Source organism: Telmatherina bonti (genome assembly GCF_933228915.1).
Source record: "Telmatherina bonti genome assembly, chromosome: 14".
NCBI classification, from domain to species: domain Eukaryota; kingdom Metazoa; phylum Chordata; class Actinopteri; order Atheriniformes; family Telmatherinidae; genus Telmatherina; species Telmatherina bonti.
Window position 1 is genome coordinate 5,034,892 of NC_136612.1, and position 18,222 is coordinate 5,053,113.

Below are 18,222 nucleotides of genomic sequence, written 5' to 3' on the forward strand. Positions count from 1 at the left end.
ATCTGACTCCGTATGAGGCGCAGAACAGATGTGACATCTGGATCTGTGACCCGGCTTCTACACGGATTCTACGGGTTGCAGGTGCTACTTCATGTTACATGTCACCAAATGAAAAACCTCCCGAAATGAGTAAAAAGAGAAGACGGGGTTTCAGGCAACATTTATATTTTGGGCCGAGTTGTGTCCTGGATGTCAGAAACACATGCAGACGGTACAGAGAAAGAAGAAGAGATGTCCAGGCATCGGTCCGCAGGTCTCATCTCCATCCTGCTGGGGGGTGGAGGTGAAGTGGGGGGGGGGGTTGCATGTCCATGCATCTGGAGGACAGCCCTGTAATCAGCACCACCAGAGTGAAAGGCATCCTACTCAGAAACTGATCTTAGAAAGGTCTCTGACAGAATCTGCTGCTGAAACTGGTTTATATATACAGTGTGACACCAGGAGGAACAAAGTCCACCATCAGGTGGAGGAGTGCAGCACTCCTGACTCATCCCTGTCCTCCTCGTTCATTTTCCGTCCGTGTTTCCGGAAGTACTTGTAGCGCTGGACATACAGCTTCACCAAGTTGCTGACTTTCACTGGGTTGATTTCTCCGGTGCGGCTGTGGCAGATCTGAAACAGGGATCAGAGAATTAGATGGTCTGGACCAGAAGCAGGACCCGGTTTTGGAGCACCTCGGCTCACCTTATGCACAGCTTTCCTGAGAATGTCTTTGTACTCATCCTTGTTGATGTCTTTACGCTGATAGTAAGGCTTGATGGCGAGCTTCACCTCCTCCACGGCTCGCTCCTGCGTGTGCAGCTTTTTCAGATACTGAAAGAGGCATGACATGTTGAGACCACACAGACGTGTTGAATTCAGACAGACAGACATGATGAAACCAGACAGACATACATGATGAAACCGGACAGACATACATGATGAAACCGGACAGACATACATGATTTAACCAGACATACATGATGAAACCAGACAGACATACATGATGAAACCGGACAGACATACATGATTTAACCAGACATACATGATGAAACCAGACAGACATACATGATGAAACCGGACAGACATACATGATGAAACCGGACAGACATACATGATTTAACCAGACATACATGATGAAACCGGATAGACATACATGATGAAACCGGACAGACATACATGATTTAACCAGACATACATGATGTAACCGGACAGACATACATGATGAAACCGGACAGACATACATGATGAAACCGGACAGACATACATGATTTAACCAGACATACATGATGAAACCGGATAGACATACATGATGAAACCGGACAGACATACATGATGAAACTGGACAGACATACATGATTTAACCAGACATACATGATGAAACCGGATAGACATACATGATGAAACCGGACAGACAGACATGATGAAACTGGACAGACATACATGATGTAACCAAACATACATGATGAAACTGGACAGACATATATGATGAAACCGGACAGACATACATGATGAAACCAAACAGACATACATGATGAAACCGGACAGACATACATGATGAAACAGGACAGGCATACCTGATGAAACCGGACAGACATACATGATGAAACTGGACAGACATACATGATGAAACAGGACAGACATACATGATGAAACCGGACAGACATACATGATGAAACAGGACAGACATACATGATGAAACAGGACAGACATGCATGATGAAACAGGACAGACATACATGATGAAACAGGACAGACATGCATGATGAAACAGGACAGACATACATGATGAAACAGGACAGACATACATGATGAAACAGGACAGACATGCATGATGAAACAGGACAGACATACATGACGAAACAGGATAGACATACATGATTTAATCAGACATACACGATGAAACCTCACCTTATCTGGATCTTTGCTGTCACTTTCCCATCCAGTGTCACCAGAGCTCCCAGTCATTCCTGACAGCCCCCCAGGTATGATGGAGGGTGGGGTCTGAGCACATCCACCCCCCATGGAGGGTTGTAGGTGGGTGGGTGGTGTTTTAGTGCAGCCTACCAACGGGAGGGTGCTATGGAGGATGAACTGGGCTGGGCTCAAACCAGGAGGTGGAGGCACAGAGGGAGGTGGGGGGATCTGTAAAGATGATGGGGCGGCAGAAGTGGGGGCGTGCTGCTGGGACTGGTTCTGATTGGCCTGAGACAGGATCTGATGGAGACACAGAGAACAAAGTTATTCTGGGTGAGCTTTACATCAATAATTCTATTATTTCCACATACATGTTGAAGATCTGTGATTTTCAGAAGTTTCTCTCAAAGTCTGAACCTCCAGGTCCAGCTCCAGGAATGTGGAACCAGCTCCAAGTATGAGGAACCAGCTCCACGTATGAGGAACCAGATCCAGGTTTGTGGAACCAGCTCCACGTATGAGGAAACAGCTCGAGGTATGTGGAACCAGCTCCAGGTATGAGAAACCAGTTCCAGGTATGTGGAACCAGATCCAGGTATGTGGAACCAGATCCAGGTATATGGAACCAGCTCCAGGTATGTGGAACCAGCTCCACGTATGTGGAACCAGTATGTGGAAACAGCTCCAGGTATGTGGAACCAGTATGTGGAACCAGCTCCAGGTATGTGGAACCAGCTCCAGATATGTGGAACCAGTATGTGGAACCAGCTGCAGGTATGTGGAACCAGTATGTGGAACCAGCTCCAGGTATGTGGAACCAGTATGTGGAACCAGCTCCAGGTATGTGGAACCAGTATGTGGAACCAGCTAGAGGTATGTGAAACCAGTATGTGGAACCAGCTCCAGGTATGTGGAACCAGTATGTCGAACCAGATCCAGGTATGTGGAACCAGTATGTGGAACCAGAACCAGATATGTGGAACCAGTATGTGGAATCAGATCTGGGTATGTGGAACCAGTATGTGGAAGCAGCTCCAGGTATGTGGAATCAGTATGTGGAACCAGATCTAGGTATGAGGAACCAGATCTAGGTATGTGGAACCAGTATGTGTAACCAGATCCAGGTATGTGGAACCAGTATGTGGAACCAGATCTGGGTATGTGGAACCAGTATTTGGAACCAGATCTAGATATGTGGAAACATTACGTGGAACCAGCTCCAGGTATGTGAAACCAGTATGTGGAACTACATCCAGGTATGTGGAACCAGTATGTGGAACCAGATCCAGGTATGTGGAACCAGTATGTGAAACCAGCTCCAGGTATGTGGAACCAGTATGTGGAACCAGTATGTGGAACCAGATCAAGGTATGTGGAACCAGTATGTGGAACCAGATCCAGGAATGTGGAGCCAGTATGTGGAAGCAGATCTAGGTATGTGGAACCAGTATGTGGAACCAGAACTAGGTATGTGGAACCATTATGTGGAACCAGCTCGAGGTATGTGGAACTGGCTCCAGGTATGTGGAACCAGATATGTGGAACCAGATCGATGTATGTGGAACCAGTATGTGGAACCAGATCTAGGTATGTGGAACCAGTATGTGGAACCAGCATGTGGAACCAGCTCCAGGTATGTGGAACCAGTATGTGGAACCAGCTCCAGGTATGTGGAACCAGTATGTGGAACTAGATCCAGGTATGTGGAACCAGCTCCAGGTATGTGGAACCAGTATGTGGAACCAGATTGAGATATGTGGAACCATTATGTGGAACCAGCTCCAGGTATGTGGAACCAGCTCCAGGTATGTGGAACCAGTATGTGGAAACAGCTCCAGGTATGTGGAACCAGCTCCAGCTATGTGGAACCAGTATGTGGAACTAGATCCAGGTATGTGGAACCAGCTCCAGGTATGTGGAACCAGTATGTGGAACCAGCTCCAGGTATGTGGGACAGGTATGTGGAACCAGTATGAGGAAACAGCTCCAGGTATGTGGAACCAGTATGTGGAACCAGCTAGAGGTATGTGAAACCAGTATGTGGAACCAGCTCCAGGTATGTGAAACCAGTATGTGGAACTAGATCCAGGTATGTGGAACCAGCTCCAGGTATGAGGAACCAGTATGTGGAACCAGATCTAGGTATGTGGAACCAGTATGTGGAAGCAGCTCCAGGTATGTGGAACCAGTACGTGGAACCAGATCTAGGTATGTGGAACCAGATCTAGGTATGTGGAACCAGTATGTCGAACCAGATCCAGGTATGTGGAACCAGTATGTGGAAGCAGATCTAGGTATGTGGAACCAGTATTTGGAACCAGATCTAGGTATGTGGAAACATTATGTGGAACCAGCTCCAGGTATGTGGAACCAGCTCCAGGTATGTGGAACCAGTATGTGGAACTAGATCCAGGTATGTGGAACCAGTATGTGGAACCAGATCCAGGTATGTGGAACCAGTATGTGGAACCAGCTCCAGGAATGTGGAACCAGTATGTGGAACCAGCTCCAGGTATGTGGAACCAGTATGTGGAACCAGCTCCAGGTATGTGGAAGCAGTATATGGAACCAGCTCCAGGTATGTGGAACCAGTATGTGGAACTAGATCCAGGTATGTGGAACCAGTATGTGGAACCAGATCCAGATATGCGGAACCAGTATGTGGAACCACATCTAGGTATGTGGAACCAGTATGTGGAAGCAGATCCAGGTATGTGGAACCAGTATGTGGAACCAGTATGTGGAACTAGATCTAGGTATGTGGAACCAGTATGTGGAACCAGATCTAGGTATGTGGAACCAGTATGTGGAACCAGATCTAGGTATGTGGAACCATTAAGTGGAACCAGATCTAGGTATGTGGAACCAGTATGTGGAACTAGATCTAGGTATGTGGAACCAGTATGTGGAACCAGATCTAGGTATGTGGAACCATTAAGTGGAACCAGATCTAGGTATGTGGAACCAGATCGAGATATGTGGAACCAGTATGTAGAACCAGATCCAGATATGTGGAACCAGTATGTGGAACCAGATCCAGATATGTGGAACCAGTATGTGGAACCACATCTAGGTATGTGGAAGCAGTATATGGAACCAGCTAGAGGTATGTGGAACCAGTATGTGGAACTAGATCCAGGTATGTGGAACCAGTATGTGGAACCAGATCCAGATATGTGGAACCAGTATGTGGAACCACATCTAGGTATGTGGAACCAGTATGTGGAAGCAGCTCCAGGTACGTGGAACCAGTATGTGGAACTAGATCAAGGTATGTGGAACCAGTATGTGGAACCAGATCTAGGTATGTGGAACCAGTATGTGGAACCAGATCGAGATATGTGGAACCAGTATGTCGAACCAGATCTAGGTATGTGGAACCAGTATGTAGAACCAGTATGTGAAAGCAGCTCCAGGTACGTGGAACCAGTATGTGGAACTAGATCTAGGTATGTGGAACCAGTATGTGGAACCAGATCTAGGTATGTGGAACCACTATGTGGAACCAGATCTAGGTATGTGGAACCAGTATGTGGAACCAGATCTAGGTATGTGGAACCAGTATGTGGAAGCAGCTCCAGGTATGTGGAACCAGTATGTGGTACCAGATCTAGGTATGTGGAACCACTATGTGGAACCAGATCTAGGTATGTGGAACCACTATGTGGAAGCAGCTCCAGGTATGTGGAACCAGTATGTGGAACCAGATCTAGGTATGTGGAACCAGTATGTGGAACCAGATCTAGGTATGTGGAACCAGTATGTGGAACCAGATCCATGTATGTGGAACCAGTATGTGGAACCAGATCTAGGTATGTGGAACCAGTATGTGGAACTAGATCTAGGTATGTGGAACCAGTATGTGGAACCAGATCTAGGTATGTGGAACCATTAAGTGGAACCAGATCTAGGTATGTGGAACCAGATCGAGATATGTGGAACCAGTATGTAGAACCAGATCCAGATATGTGGAACCAGTATGTGGAACCAGATCCAGATATGTGGAACCAGTATGTGGAACCACATCTAGGTATGTGGAAGCAGTATATGGAACCAGCTAGAGGTATGTGGAACCAGTATGTGGAACTAGATCCAGGTATGTGGAACCAGTATGTGGAACCAGATCCAGATATGTGGAACCAGTATGTGGAACCACATCTAGGTATGTGGAACCAGTATGTGGAAGCCGCTCCAGGTACGTGGAACCAGTATGTGGAACTAGATCAAGGTATGTGGAACCAGTATGTGGAACCAGATCTAGGTATGTGGAACCAGTATGTGGAACCAGATCGAGATATGTGGAACCAGTATGTCGAACCAGATCTAGGTATGTGGAACCAGTATGTAGAACCAGTATGTGAAAGCAGCTCCAGGTACATGGAACCAGTATGTGGAACTAGATCTAGGTATGTGGAACCAGTATGTGGAACCAGATCTAGGTATGTGGAACCACTATGTGGAACCAGATCTAGGTATGTGGAACCAGTATGTGGAACCAGATCTAGGTATGTGGAACCAGTATGTGGAAGCAGCTCCAGGTATGTGGAACCAGTATGTGGTACCAGATCTAGGTATGTGGAACCACTATGTGGAACCAGATCTAGGTATGTGGAACCACTATGTGGAAGCAGCTCCAGGTATGTGGAACCAGTATGTGGAACCAGATCTAGGTATGTGGAACCAGTATGTGGAACCAGATCTAGGTATGTGGAACCAGTATGTGGAACCAGATCTAGGTATGTGGAACCAGTATGTGGAACCAGATCCATGTATGTGGAACCAGTATGTGGAACCAGACCTAGGTATGTGGAACCAGATCAAGCTATGTGGAACCAGTTCCAGGTATGTGGAACCAGTTCCAGGTATGTGGAACCAGATCTAGGTATGTGGAACCAGATCTAGGTACGTGGAACCAGTATGTAGAACCAGATCTAGGTATGTGGAACCAGATCTAGCTATGTGCAACCAGTATGTGGAACCAGATCTAGGTATGTGGAACGAGATCTAGGTATGTGGAACCAGCTCCAGGTATGTGGAACCAGTATGTGGAACCAGATCCAGGTATGTGGAACCAGTATCTGGAACCAGTATGTGGATCCAGCTCCAGGTATGTGGAACCAGTATGTGGAACCAGCACCAAGTATGTGGAACCAGTATTTGGAACCAGATCTAGGTATGTGGAACCAGATCCAGATATGTGGAACCAGTATGTGGAACCAGCTCCGGGTATGTGGAACCAGTATGTGGAACCAGCTAGAGGTATGTGAAACCAGTATGTGAAACCAGCTCCAGGTATGTGGAACCAGTATGTGGAAGCAGATCTAGGTATGTGGAACCAGATCCAGATATGTGGAACCAGTATGTGGAACCAGATCTGGGTATGTGGAACCAGCATGTGGAAGCAGCTCCAGGGAAGTGGAACCAGTATGTGGAACCAGATCTAGGTATGTGGAACCAGACCTAGGTATGTGGAACCAGATCCAGGTATGTGGAACCAGTATGTGGAACCAGATCCAGGTATGTGGAACCAGTATGTGGAACCAGATCTAGGTATGTGGAACCAGATCTAGGTATGCGGAACCAGTATGTGGAACCAGTATGTGGAAATAGATCCAGGTATGTTGAACCAGTATTTGGAACCAGATCTAGGTATGTGGAAACATTATGTGGAACCAGCTCCAGGTATGTGGAACCGGCTCCAGGTATGTGGAACCAGTATGTGGAACCAGATATGTGGAACCAGATATCGGTATGTGGAACCAGTATGTGGAACCAGATATCGGTATGTGGAACCAGTATTTGGAACCAGCTCCAAGTATGTGGAACCAGTATTTGGAACCAGATCTAGGTATGTGGAACCAGATCCAGATATGTGGAACCAGTATGTGGAACCAGATATGTGGAACCAGTATGTGGAACCAGTATGTGGAACCAGATCCAGGTATGTGGAACCAGATCCAGGTATGTGGAACCAGTATGTGGAACCAGTATTTGGAACCGGCTCCAGGTATGTGGAACCAGTATGTGGAACCAGCTCCAGGTATGTGGAACCAGTATGTGGAACCAGATCCAGGTATGTGGAACCAGTATGTGGAACCAGCTAGAGGTATGTGGAACCAGTATGTGGAACCAGCTCCAGGTATGTGGAACCAGTATGTGGAAATAGATCCAGGTATGTGGAACCAGCTCGCGGTATTTGGAACCAGTATGTGGAATCAGATCTAGGTATGTGGAACCAGTATGTGGAACCAGATCCAGATATGTGGAACCAGTATGTGGAACCAGATCTAGGTATGTGGAACCAGTATGTGGAAGCAGCTCCAGGTATGTGGAACCAGTATGTGAACCAGATCTAGGTATGTGAAACCAGATCTAGGTATGTGGAACCAGTATGTGGAACCAGGTCTAGGTATGTGGAACCAGTATGTGGAATCAGATCTAGGTATGTGGAACCAGTATGTGGAACCAGATCTAGGTATGTGGAACCATTATGTGGAACCAGCTCCAGGTATGTGGAACCGGCTCCAGGTATGTGGAACCAGATCCAGGTATGTGGAACCAGTATGTGGAACCAGCTCCAGGTATGTGGAACCAGATCCAGGTATGTGGAACCAGTATGTGGAACCAGATCCAGGTATGTGGAACCAGATCCAGGTATGTGGAACCAGTATGTGGAACCAGCTCCAGGTATGTGGAACCAGTATGTGAAACCAGATCCAGGTATTTTGAACCAGTATGTGGAACTAGATCCAGGTATGTGGAACCAGCTCCAGGTATGTGGAACCAGTATGTGAAACCAGCTCCAGGTATGTGGAACCAGTATGTGGAACCAGATCTAGGTATGTGGAACCAGTATGTGGAACCAGTATGTGAAAGCAGCTCCAGGTATGTGGAACCACTATGTGGAACCAGATCCAGGTATGTGGAACCAGTATGTGGAACCACATCTAGGTATGTGGAACCAGTATGTGGAACCAGATCTAGGTATGTGGAACCAGTATGTGGAACCAGATCTAGGTATGTGGAACCAGTATGTGGAACCAGATCTAGGTATGTGGAACCAGTATGTGGAACCAGTATGTGAAAGCAGCTCCAGGTATGTGGAACCACTATGTGGAACCAGATCCAGGTATGTGGAACCAGTATGTGGAACAAGATCCAGGTATGTGGAACCAGTATGTGGAAGCAGCTCCAGGTATGTGGAACCAGTATGTGGAACCACATCTAGGTATGTGGAACCAGTATGTGGAACCAGATCTAGGTATGTGGAACCAGTATGTGGAACCAGATCTAGGTATGTGGAACCATTATGTGGAACCAGATCCAGGTATGTGGAACCAGTAAGTGGAACCAGATCTAGGTATGTGGAACCATTATGTGGAACCAGCTCCAGGTATGTGGAACCAGCTCCAGGTATGTGGAACCACATCTAGGTATGTCGAACCAGTATGTGGAACAAGATCCAGGTATGTGGAACCAGCTCCTAGTTTCTCCTTTACCTCTGTCATCGAGTTTAAACTTTCCATTTTAATCATAGAGGTTAAAATGGAATAGAGGCGGGCCACGTCTCACCTGGCTGGTAGCCTGAATGAACTCCTGCGCCTTCGCTCTGCTGGCCATGTTGGCCTCCTCCATCTTGAAGAGGAGAGCAGTCACTGAGAAGAAGAAAGCGGAGGTCACTATGACAGGAAAGCATTTCATGTCTGCGCCTTTCCTCTTTATGTTTGCAGGGCTGTGAGACAGTTTTCACCTCTTCATTCTGTTTGTGTTCGAGGGTCACTAAACATGTGACTCGTGACCTTGAGGTCATAAATTTAATTCAACATTTCACCTGTTTGGAAATATTTTGAGCAAATCTGAACGTTTCTGTGCGCATTTCACACAGAATTAGCTGCTAACGTGGGAGCTAATAAGATGCTAAACAGACTACATGAGAATGAGGCTATCTTCCACCAACATCCCGCTGCTGCTCCCCGCCATCATGCTTTTCATTTCACATTCAAGAAAACACACTGAAAAGAGGACAGGTTATTACCCAGGTCTACATTCAGGAATATGGAAAATTGGGGAGAAATTTAGGTGCGCTAATCTGATCAGATAAAACAATGAGATGGCAGTTATATTAGAAACCATAACCAGATGACAGCAGTGATCTGATAAAACAATGAGATTATGGCAGTTATATTAGAAACCATAACCAGATGACAGCAGTGATCTGATAAAACAATGAGATTATGGCAGTTATATTAGAAACCATAACCAGATGACAGCAGTGATCTGATAAAACAATGAGATTATGGCAGTTATATCAAAAAGCATAACCAGATTACAGCAGTAATTTTATGAGGTATAATGAGACTATGCTAATTATCTGCTCAAGCATAATCTTATTATGGCAATAAACTGGCTCATGTAGAGACCATAAAAGGATTATGAAAAATAAAATCAACATTCCCAGATTTCTCCCCAAATCTCCAACATCTTCACGCAGGTCAACCAATTGAATCGACCAATCAGGTTCATTGATTGTTCCTTGTCAAGCGACGTTATGTTTCTGAGGAGGTGTAACGGTGGATGCAAATCCTTAGGAAAACTCCTTCATATTTCCACTCACTTACATGCTAGAACACCTCCAGTTGTGCAGTCCACTCCAGTCTGCAGACTCCAAGGGAGGGTGGATGCAGCTGGAGGGGGGGGAGGAGGCGGCGGCTTGCTGGCAGATGAGGAGGAGACTGAAGAGGAGGACGAGGGGTCAGATGATGACAGAGGCAGAGAAAGGGAGGCGAGACCCCCGGCTGCTGATGAAGATGAGCTCGGAGGCGAAGCCAGAGATTTGGGTTCATCATCTGGAGGGGGGGGCTTGGCGGAGGGGGTGGTTAGAGCATTGCTAAGACCTGCTCCCTGGAGGGGGGGCAGGCTGGATGGACTAGGGGCCAGGGGGGTTGGGCTGGTCTGAGTCGGACAGTCCTCCGCCAGGAAAGACGGGTCAGGTGTCTTACAGCTGCTGTCCACCGTCTGGGAGTCTGGTGAAGACTCCCTGGTGTCCCGACATGGAGGGTTAGATGGTGGAGGTGTATGTGGGGGAGAGGTGGATGGGGGGAGCACGCTGGTGGAGGAGGAGGACGAGGACGAAGAGCAGGGCACTGGACCTGGTTGTCCAGCCTGTGGACTGACCGACTTGCTGCCCTCTCCCCCGGCTGACTGGACATCGAAGGACGCACCGTCCCAGGACTCCAAGACAGCTTTGGTTTGAGCGCCGTCTCCGGGGGTCATTTCGGTCGTGCTGCCTTTCTCCCTCTTCTTCTTGGCCAGCCGACGGCGGCGCTTGGTTGCCAGGGACGACGAGGAGGAGGATGCGGAGGAGGAGGTGGATGTGATGGAGCTGGGCTTGGTCTTCTTGGATTTCATTCCTGGGGTGGCTGTTAAGGACGACGTTGGCGCCGCTAGGCTGCTTCGTTTCCCCACACTAGTCAGATCCTTGCCGCGGGCCCCCAGGGACAACGGCTCCGAGCAGGGTTTGAGAAACGGAGACCTGCTTTCGTTGTCTCTACAGAAAACTACTGCAATGGAGCCGCCCACCACCGAGCTCCCCGCTCCTCCTCCTGTCCCTCCAGACCCGAGGAGGTCCATGCTCAGCTTCCCGGCTCCGACCGAGGGCCCCGTGGTGCTACTCACTCCCTCTCGCACCAGCACAGACACTTTGGACTGAAGCTTCCCTTTCCGGCTGCTGCTGCTCTCCTTCTTGGATTTCCCAGAGCGACTCAGTTCTTTTCTGCTGCCTTTGTCCCGGTCTTTGTCCTTCCCCATCTTTCGGGCTCTCTTCGACGGCAGGCCCGGCGAGACAGAGGCGGAGCCTGAAGTGACGGTGAGGGAGGACAGGCATTTCCTGGTGTTTCTGCTGGAAGAAGATTCTGACTTCTTCAATGCGCGAGACTTCTTTTTTGGACGATTTTGTCCAGACTTGGTGATGGTTTTGGTTTTGGGGCTGGGAACGGCGGGTTCTGGAGGCAAAGCAGCAGGAGGCGTGTCCTCTAAGGACGGGTAGTCGGAGTCCAAAGCTTCGCCATCCAACGACAACATGTCAATTTCCAGCTTGTCTGAGTAGCGGTCTGAGACATAGCTGTGATACCTCGGAGACAGCGATCGAGACTGGCTGCGACTTCCCCGGTCTTCGGTGTCTCCAGCAGAGTGCCACTTCCTCTTCTTCCTCTTGTGGGGTTCGACGGCCTGTGCTGGACGGCAGGGGGATGCAGGGGCCAGTCTGGGGGAGCCGGGTACGGTGGTGGTGGTGGTGGTAGTGGTGACCGTGATGGTTCGCTTGATGGCAAACAGGTCGGATCCATTGAGGTCTTGGATGGACGGAGGAACAACAGGACGGCCGTCCCGTCGGCGTTCCCTTTCGTGCTGCCGGTCTCGGCCGGTCTCCCTCTTCTCCCGGCTTCTCCTGGCCCTCTTGGAGGGGCCCTGCTCTCTGCTGCTAGATCGTCGTGTCCCCTTCCTGTCCCTGTCCTCCCGTTTCTTGGAGCTGGAATCTCGCGTCTTTTCGCTTCTCCTGTGGCTACTGCTGCGAGTGTGATCCCCGTCTCTGTCCCGGCCTCTGTCTGCATCTCTATCTTTGTCTCGATCTCGTCTTCTGTCTCTGTCCTTGTCTTTGTCCCTGTCCTTCTCTCTGTGTTTTTCTTCTGACAGGCTTGAAAAGGAGCGACGCGAGTGTCCTTTCCTTGACGAGGTGGCGGATCTGGACGCCTCCGGGCTGCTGTGCCGTCTCTTCTTCCTCTTCCGACTGCTGCTCCTGCTGCTTCTTCGTCCTTTAATTTCTTTTTCAGCTTTGTGTCCTCGCTCCTTGTCTTTTCCTCGGTCCTGATCTCCCTCCTTTCCCTTCCGTCTCTTCTTCCTCCTGACTTCCTTCTCCACAGCCTTCCTGTCCTTGCCTTTCTCCTTCTCGTGGTCCTTGGAACTCCTGGAGGACTTGTGGTTCTGGCTGGTCTGTTCTGCAGGTGGCGTGAGGGGGGGTGAGGAGGTAGAAGCTTGGGGGAGGGAGATGGGAGGTGGTAAGGCCTGAGGAGAGATTGGGGAGGAAGCAGGAAATGACAGGTATCGTTCCTTCCTCCTGCTGACAAGCTTCTTTCTCAGATCCTCCACTCCGACCAGAGGGTCGTCCTCCAGCTCCCGCTCATCCTCCCAGATTCCCTCGGTGCACACAGAGACAAAGCCGTCTCCATCCAACACCCGGAGGATTCGCTCCGGCTTCGATCCAAAGAAGGAGACGCCTGAGGTGCTCAGAGGGAGGACATCTTCAGTCGTTTGCTTGTTGGTCCCATCGGCAGCTCCAACGATCTCCCCCTCCTCGATCTCCGAATGGTCGGAATCGGCCCTCTCCACCTGTCCTCTGCTACCTTCAACTCTCCTCCTCAGAGGAGGCAGGGGGGTCCGATGGGGGCTTGGCAGGTCTGTCAGCGTGTCTGTAGAGTCTGGAGGTTCTTCCTGGTCTTTGGCCTCATCCTCCACCATCTCGTTCCCCTTCTCCTCCATCTCTCTGACGCTCCCATCCACGTCTGAAGCCGGAGAGCCAGTGGGGTCAAAAGGGTCATACTTCTCCCCCTCCCCGCCCTCCACCCCACTGTCTTTATCTCCATCGGTAGGACTGAATGGATCATACACCTTCCTTTTCCTGCTATCGTCCTTGCAGTCAGCGCTCGGCTTCATGGACCTGGAGCTAAAACGGTCCAGAAAGGTGGAGTTGGGTGAAGGTGCAGCAGCGGTCACCTCTCTCTGACCGCTTACATTGCCTCCATAAGCTGCAGAGTTGCCCTGGAGAGAGGAGGACGAGGACAGCGGAGAAGACGCTTCAGATGAAGGAGAGGACACAGATAAGGTGGGGGAGCACAGAGGAGGGCTCTGGGGTTCCTCCTGAGAAGAGGGGGCAGCAGGCCTCCGTTTGAAGCCTGGTGTTGGAGTCAAGTCCATGGACTGGAAAACCTGGAGGAGCCGTCGTCACAGCAGCACGAGGATGGAAGACAGGGTCCAGGAGCTGTCCTAGAAGACAGCAAACAAAATTACATGAATAACAGCATCACGTCCACATTTAAAGCCCCTCTTTTTCAGCATTTTCTTACTTTTTTCTTCTTTTAATGGCTTTTCCATGAAAAACAGGCAACATGTGTGGACAGTACGGCAACAGGAAGTACAGTAAGACTGACAACAAAGAGACATGAAGGACAAAACTTTACATTCTGGAGTCGCATAGAGAGAAAAAGATGAGAATGTTGTGGATGTCTGTGAGCCGACTGGATGCAAGAAAAATAGTTTAAATGACTCATCAATCGGAGCTGACCAAAACAGAAGAAGTATAGTCCAGGAAAGGCCCCACCATGAGGAGCCGCTAAATGTCAAGTTAATGTCCTTCGGCCATGAGGACCAGCTCCCTAGTTGAGAGGGATCCAACTGAGAAGGGTCAGTTTTGGCACCAGAAGTGGCAAATCGTGCACCGATGTCAACAGACCAGGCCGATCAACTACCCGACTGAACTACCCAACTGGACCACCAGGCCGGAATACCCAACTGGACCACCAGGCCAGAATACCAGGCCAGACCACCCGACCGGACTAACAGGGCAGACTACCCGACCGGACTAACAGGGCAGACTACCCGACCGGACTAACAGGCCAGACTACCCGACCGGACTAACAGGCCAGACTACCCGGCCGGACTAACAGGCCAGACTACCCGACCGGACTAACAGGCCAGACTACCCGGCCGGACTAACAGGCCAGACTACCCGGCCGGACTAACAGGCCCGACTACCCGGCCGGACTAACAGGGCAGACTACCCGGCCGGACTACCCGACCGGACTACCAGGCCGGACAACCCTATAGATCAGACCACGGTCTGGTTCTCCTCCATTCCGAAGACCAGCCCACGGTGTGGATCTCCTCCACCTGAAGACCAGACCACAGACTGGTTCTTCTCCACCCCAAAGACCAGACCACGGTCTGGATCGCCTGCATCCTGAAGACCAGACCACGGTCTGGTTCTCCCTCCCCTGAAGACCAGACCACGATCTGGATCTCCTCCATCTGAAGACCAGACCACGGTCTGGTTCTCCTCCATCCTGAAGACCAGACCTCGGTCTGGTTGTCCTCCACCCTGAAGACCAGACCACGGTCTGGTTCTCCTCCATCCTGAAGACCAGACCACGGTCTGGTTCTCCTCCACCCTGAAGACCAGACCGCGGTCTGGTTCTCCTCCAACCTGAAGACCAGACCGCGGTCTGGTTCTCCTCCAACCTGAAGACCAGACCACGGTCTGGTTCTCCTCCATCCCGGAGACTAGACCACGGTCTGGATCTCCTCCATCCTGAAGACCAGACCAAGGTCTGGATCTCCTCCACCCCGAAGACCAGACCACGGTCTGGTTCTCCTCCAACTCTGAAGACCATACCACGGTCTGGTTCTCCTCCAACCCTGAAGACCAGACCACGGTCTGGTTCTCCTCCAACCCTGAAGACCAGACCACGGTCTGGTTCTCCTCCATCCCGGAGACTAGACCACGGTCTGGTTCTCCTCCATCCTGAAGACCAGAGCACGGTCTGGTTCTCCTCCATCCCGGAGACTAGACCACGGTCTGGTTCTCCTCCAACCTGAAGACCAGACCATGGTCTGGTTCTACTCCACCCTAAAGACCAGACCATGGTCTGGTTCTACTCCACCCTGAAGACCAGACCACGGTCTGGTTCAATCCTGAAGACCAGACCATGATCTGGATCTCCTCCACCCCAAAGACCAGACCACGGTCTGATTCTCCTCCACCCATCATGCAGACCAGTTTAACAACTGGTTTAATCACAAACTAGCATCATTCTGCTGGTTTAGCATACAACCCACAGCCAGTACAAGTATTTTAACTTCGTTTAGTGACATTAAAATAAATTGTTTTACACTTTACATATCCAATCAATATTAGCATGCTTCCATAGAATTTATGGTTCGGTAAAAGCGCTGGGTGGTTGATTCAGCATTTACATAATCCTTAATATCTTAATCTAATAGCATATCTGCTCTACAACGTAGTGATTTTACTGAGAGGGAAAATTTCTTTCAATACGAAGCTTTCAGTTAGCAAGGAGGCTAATTTAGCTGACAGGAACCATAGAAGAAGAAAGCTGTAAGCTCGCGGCTGACCTTCAGTCCCGGACCAGAACCTCCGTCTGGATTCTGTTCGTCACGGCTGGAAGGACAACAAATCACCTATTTTAAACTACGGACCCGATCCTTTTTGTCGGTCTACAGGCAAGGCAGCAGCTCTGTTTCATTAGTCGCCGCCATCTTCCTCAGCCCGAAACCGGACAAGTAATTGTGGGAAACTGAGTTTTTACCGCTGGCGCTGAATGATTTCTGCGGATTTTACTGCGCAATTTCGCCACGATTCAAGCCCCTGGCACATCACACACATTATATATATATATATATATATATATATATATATATATATATATATATATATATATATACATATGTATATATATATATATATATATACATATGTATATATATATACATATGTATATATATATACATATGTATATATATATACATATATATATATATATACATATATACATATATATACATATATACATATATATATATATACATATATATATATATATATATATATATATACATATATATAATGTACATATATACATTTTTGTATTAATTATTCCAATTTATTAACTATTTATTAATTATTCAAGGTTAGAAAAATGAAGTACAAATAAAAACAATTTATAGATCAACACATATTGATTAGCATTTATTTAGGATAAATAAATACATTTTTATTCATTATTAAGACCAAAATACCAATAAATGAACAGATTAACAAAGCATGTATTTAAAAGGGTACATCCAAAAACTACAGTGTAGATTAGAAAGTAGCAATGGGAAGTTTTACTCCCCTAGAAGAGTCAGCTCATTTAAAAGATTTGGTTCTTTTGACTCAACTCTCCTAAAAGAGTTGGTTCTCAAACATTCGGTTCTTTTGACTCAACTCTCTCAGAAGAGTTGGTTCTCAGAGATTTGGTTCTTTTGAATCAATTCTCCATGAAGAGTTGGTTCTCAAAGATTTAGTTCTTTTGACTCAGCTCTCCTGGAAGAGGTGGCTCTCAAAGATTCGGTTCTTTTGACTCAACTCCTTGAGAAGCCTCCCAAATGGCACTTCATTTGGTGTTATTCAAAGATTCTCTTTTTGTCTCTTTAAGCAATTATGTGTGGTTTGTTTGTTAAGTTGGTATAACATTTATTTTTGATTTTGTTCATCTTTTCATTCGAAAATGTATGTATGTTTAAAACAAACAACACAACCACACCAACCAAAAATCTGAAAGTTAGGACACTTTAGCAAATTTCTCTATTTTTTTTTTTTAGGTTGTCTAAAAGGCCCTTTCTTCTGTACTGTTGGCACAATTCTCTTCTTCAATCCAGTTTAATGTAAAGTGGGCCCATCAAAATAAAGTCTATAGATTCAATTCTCTCAAACAAGAAGTGGTTCTTCTTGTGCACAATAAGAAATCAACTCTGGGATTCATTGGCAGATAAGGAAACAAAATCAGTTTTGCTGGATTGATGAGATAAAGGCAGAGCATCACACCAAATATATATTTGCTTCTTGTGTTGGGAGAATTTTCTCGTAAATTCAGAGAATAATATTTTTTATTACAACTGTTGTCATTCACAAAATATTTTTTAAAAAGGTTTTCTAATGATCTCAGTCATTCAGGAAAAACTACCGGGATTTCTGTCACTAAATCAAATTTTTAATAATGCACTTTTCAAAGGTGATGAGCTGTGGGTTGTGACCGAAAGAACGAGATCTCGTATACAGGTGGCTAAAATGAGTTTCCTCCGCAGGGTGGCCGGGCTCTACCTTAGAGATAGGGTGAGGAGCTCGGTCATCCCATCTTGGTCGGGAGGAGAACAGAGTAGAGCCGCTGCTCCTCCGCATCGAGAGGAACCAGTTGAGGTGGCTCAAGCATCTGGTCAGGATGCCTCCTGGACCTCCCTGGTGAGGTGTTCCAGGCACGTCCCTCTGGGAGGAGACCCCGGGGAAGACCCAGGACACGCTGGAGGGATTATATCTCTCGGCTGGCCTGGGAACGCCTCGGGATCCCCCCGCAGAGTTGGTAAATGTGGCTGGGGAGAGGGAAGTCTGGGCTTCCCTGCTTAGGCTGCTGTCCCCACGGCCTGACCCCGGAAAAGCTGCAGAAGATGGATGGATGGTGGATGGATGGAAGGATGGATGGATTGATGGATAAATGGATAGATG

The 18,222-nt window shown here is 48.1% G+C and overlaps 1 protein-coding gene across 3 annotated transcripts; it reads right to left on the reverse strand.

Annotated features, from left to right (window-relative positions):
• On the reverse strand, positions 1-16,222 carry scaf1 (SR-related CTD-associated factor 1). 3 transcript variants are annotated; one of them, XM_079252876.1, is made up of 7 exons: positions 16,077-16,222; positions 14,012-14,090; positions 10,514-13,931; positions 9,468-9,550; positions 1,890-2,195; positions 685-813; positions 1-612 (listed from the first exon to the last, which is right to left on the reverse strand). In XM_079252876.1, the coding sequence occupies exons 3-7, from the start codon at positions 13,860-13,862 to the stop codon at positions 460-462; spliced, it is 4,020 nt and encodes a 1,339-aa protein (XP_079109002.1). In that variant the 5' UTR covers positions 13,863-13,931; positions 14,012-14,090; positions 16,077-16,222; the 3' UTR covers positions 1-459. The 3 variants fall into 3 exon arrangements, with proteins under 3 accessions (XP_079109002.1, XP_079109003.1, XP_079109001.1); XM_079252877.1 differs by lacking the exon at positions 14,012-14,090 and having other exon boundaries at positions 10,514-13,926; XM_079252875.1 differs by lacking the exon at positions 14,012-14,090 and having other exon boundaries at positions 2-612.
• Positions 16,223-18,222: the final 2,000 nt, after the last annotated feature.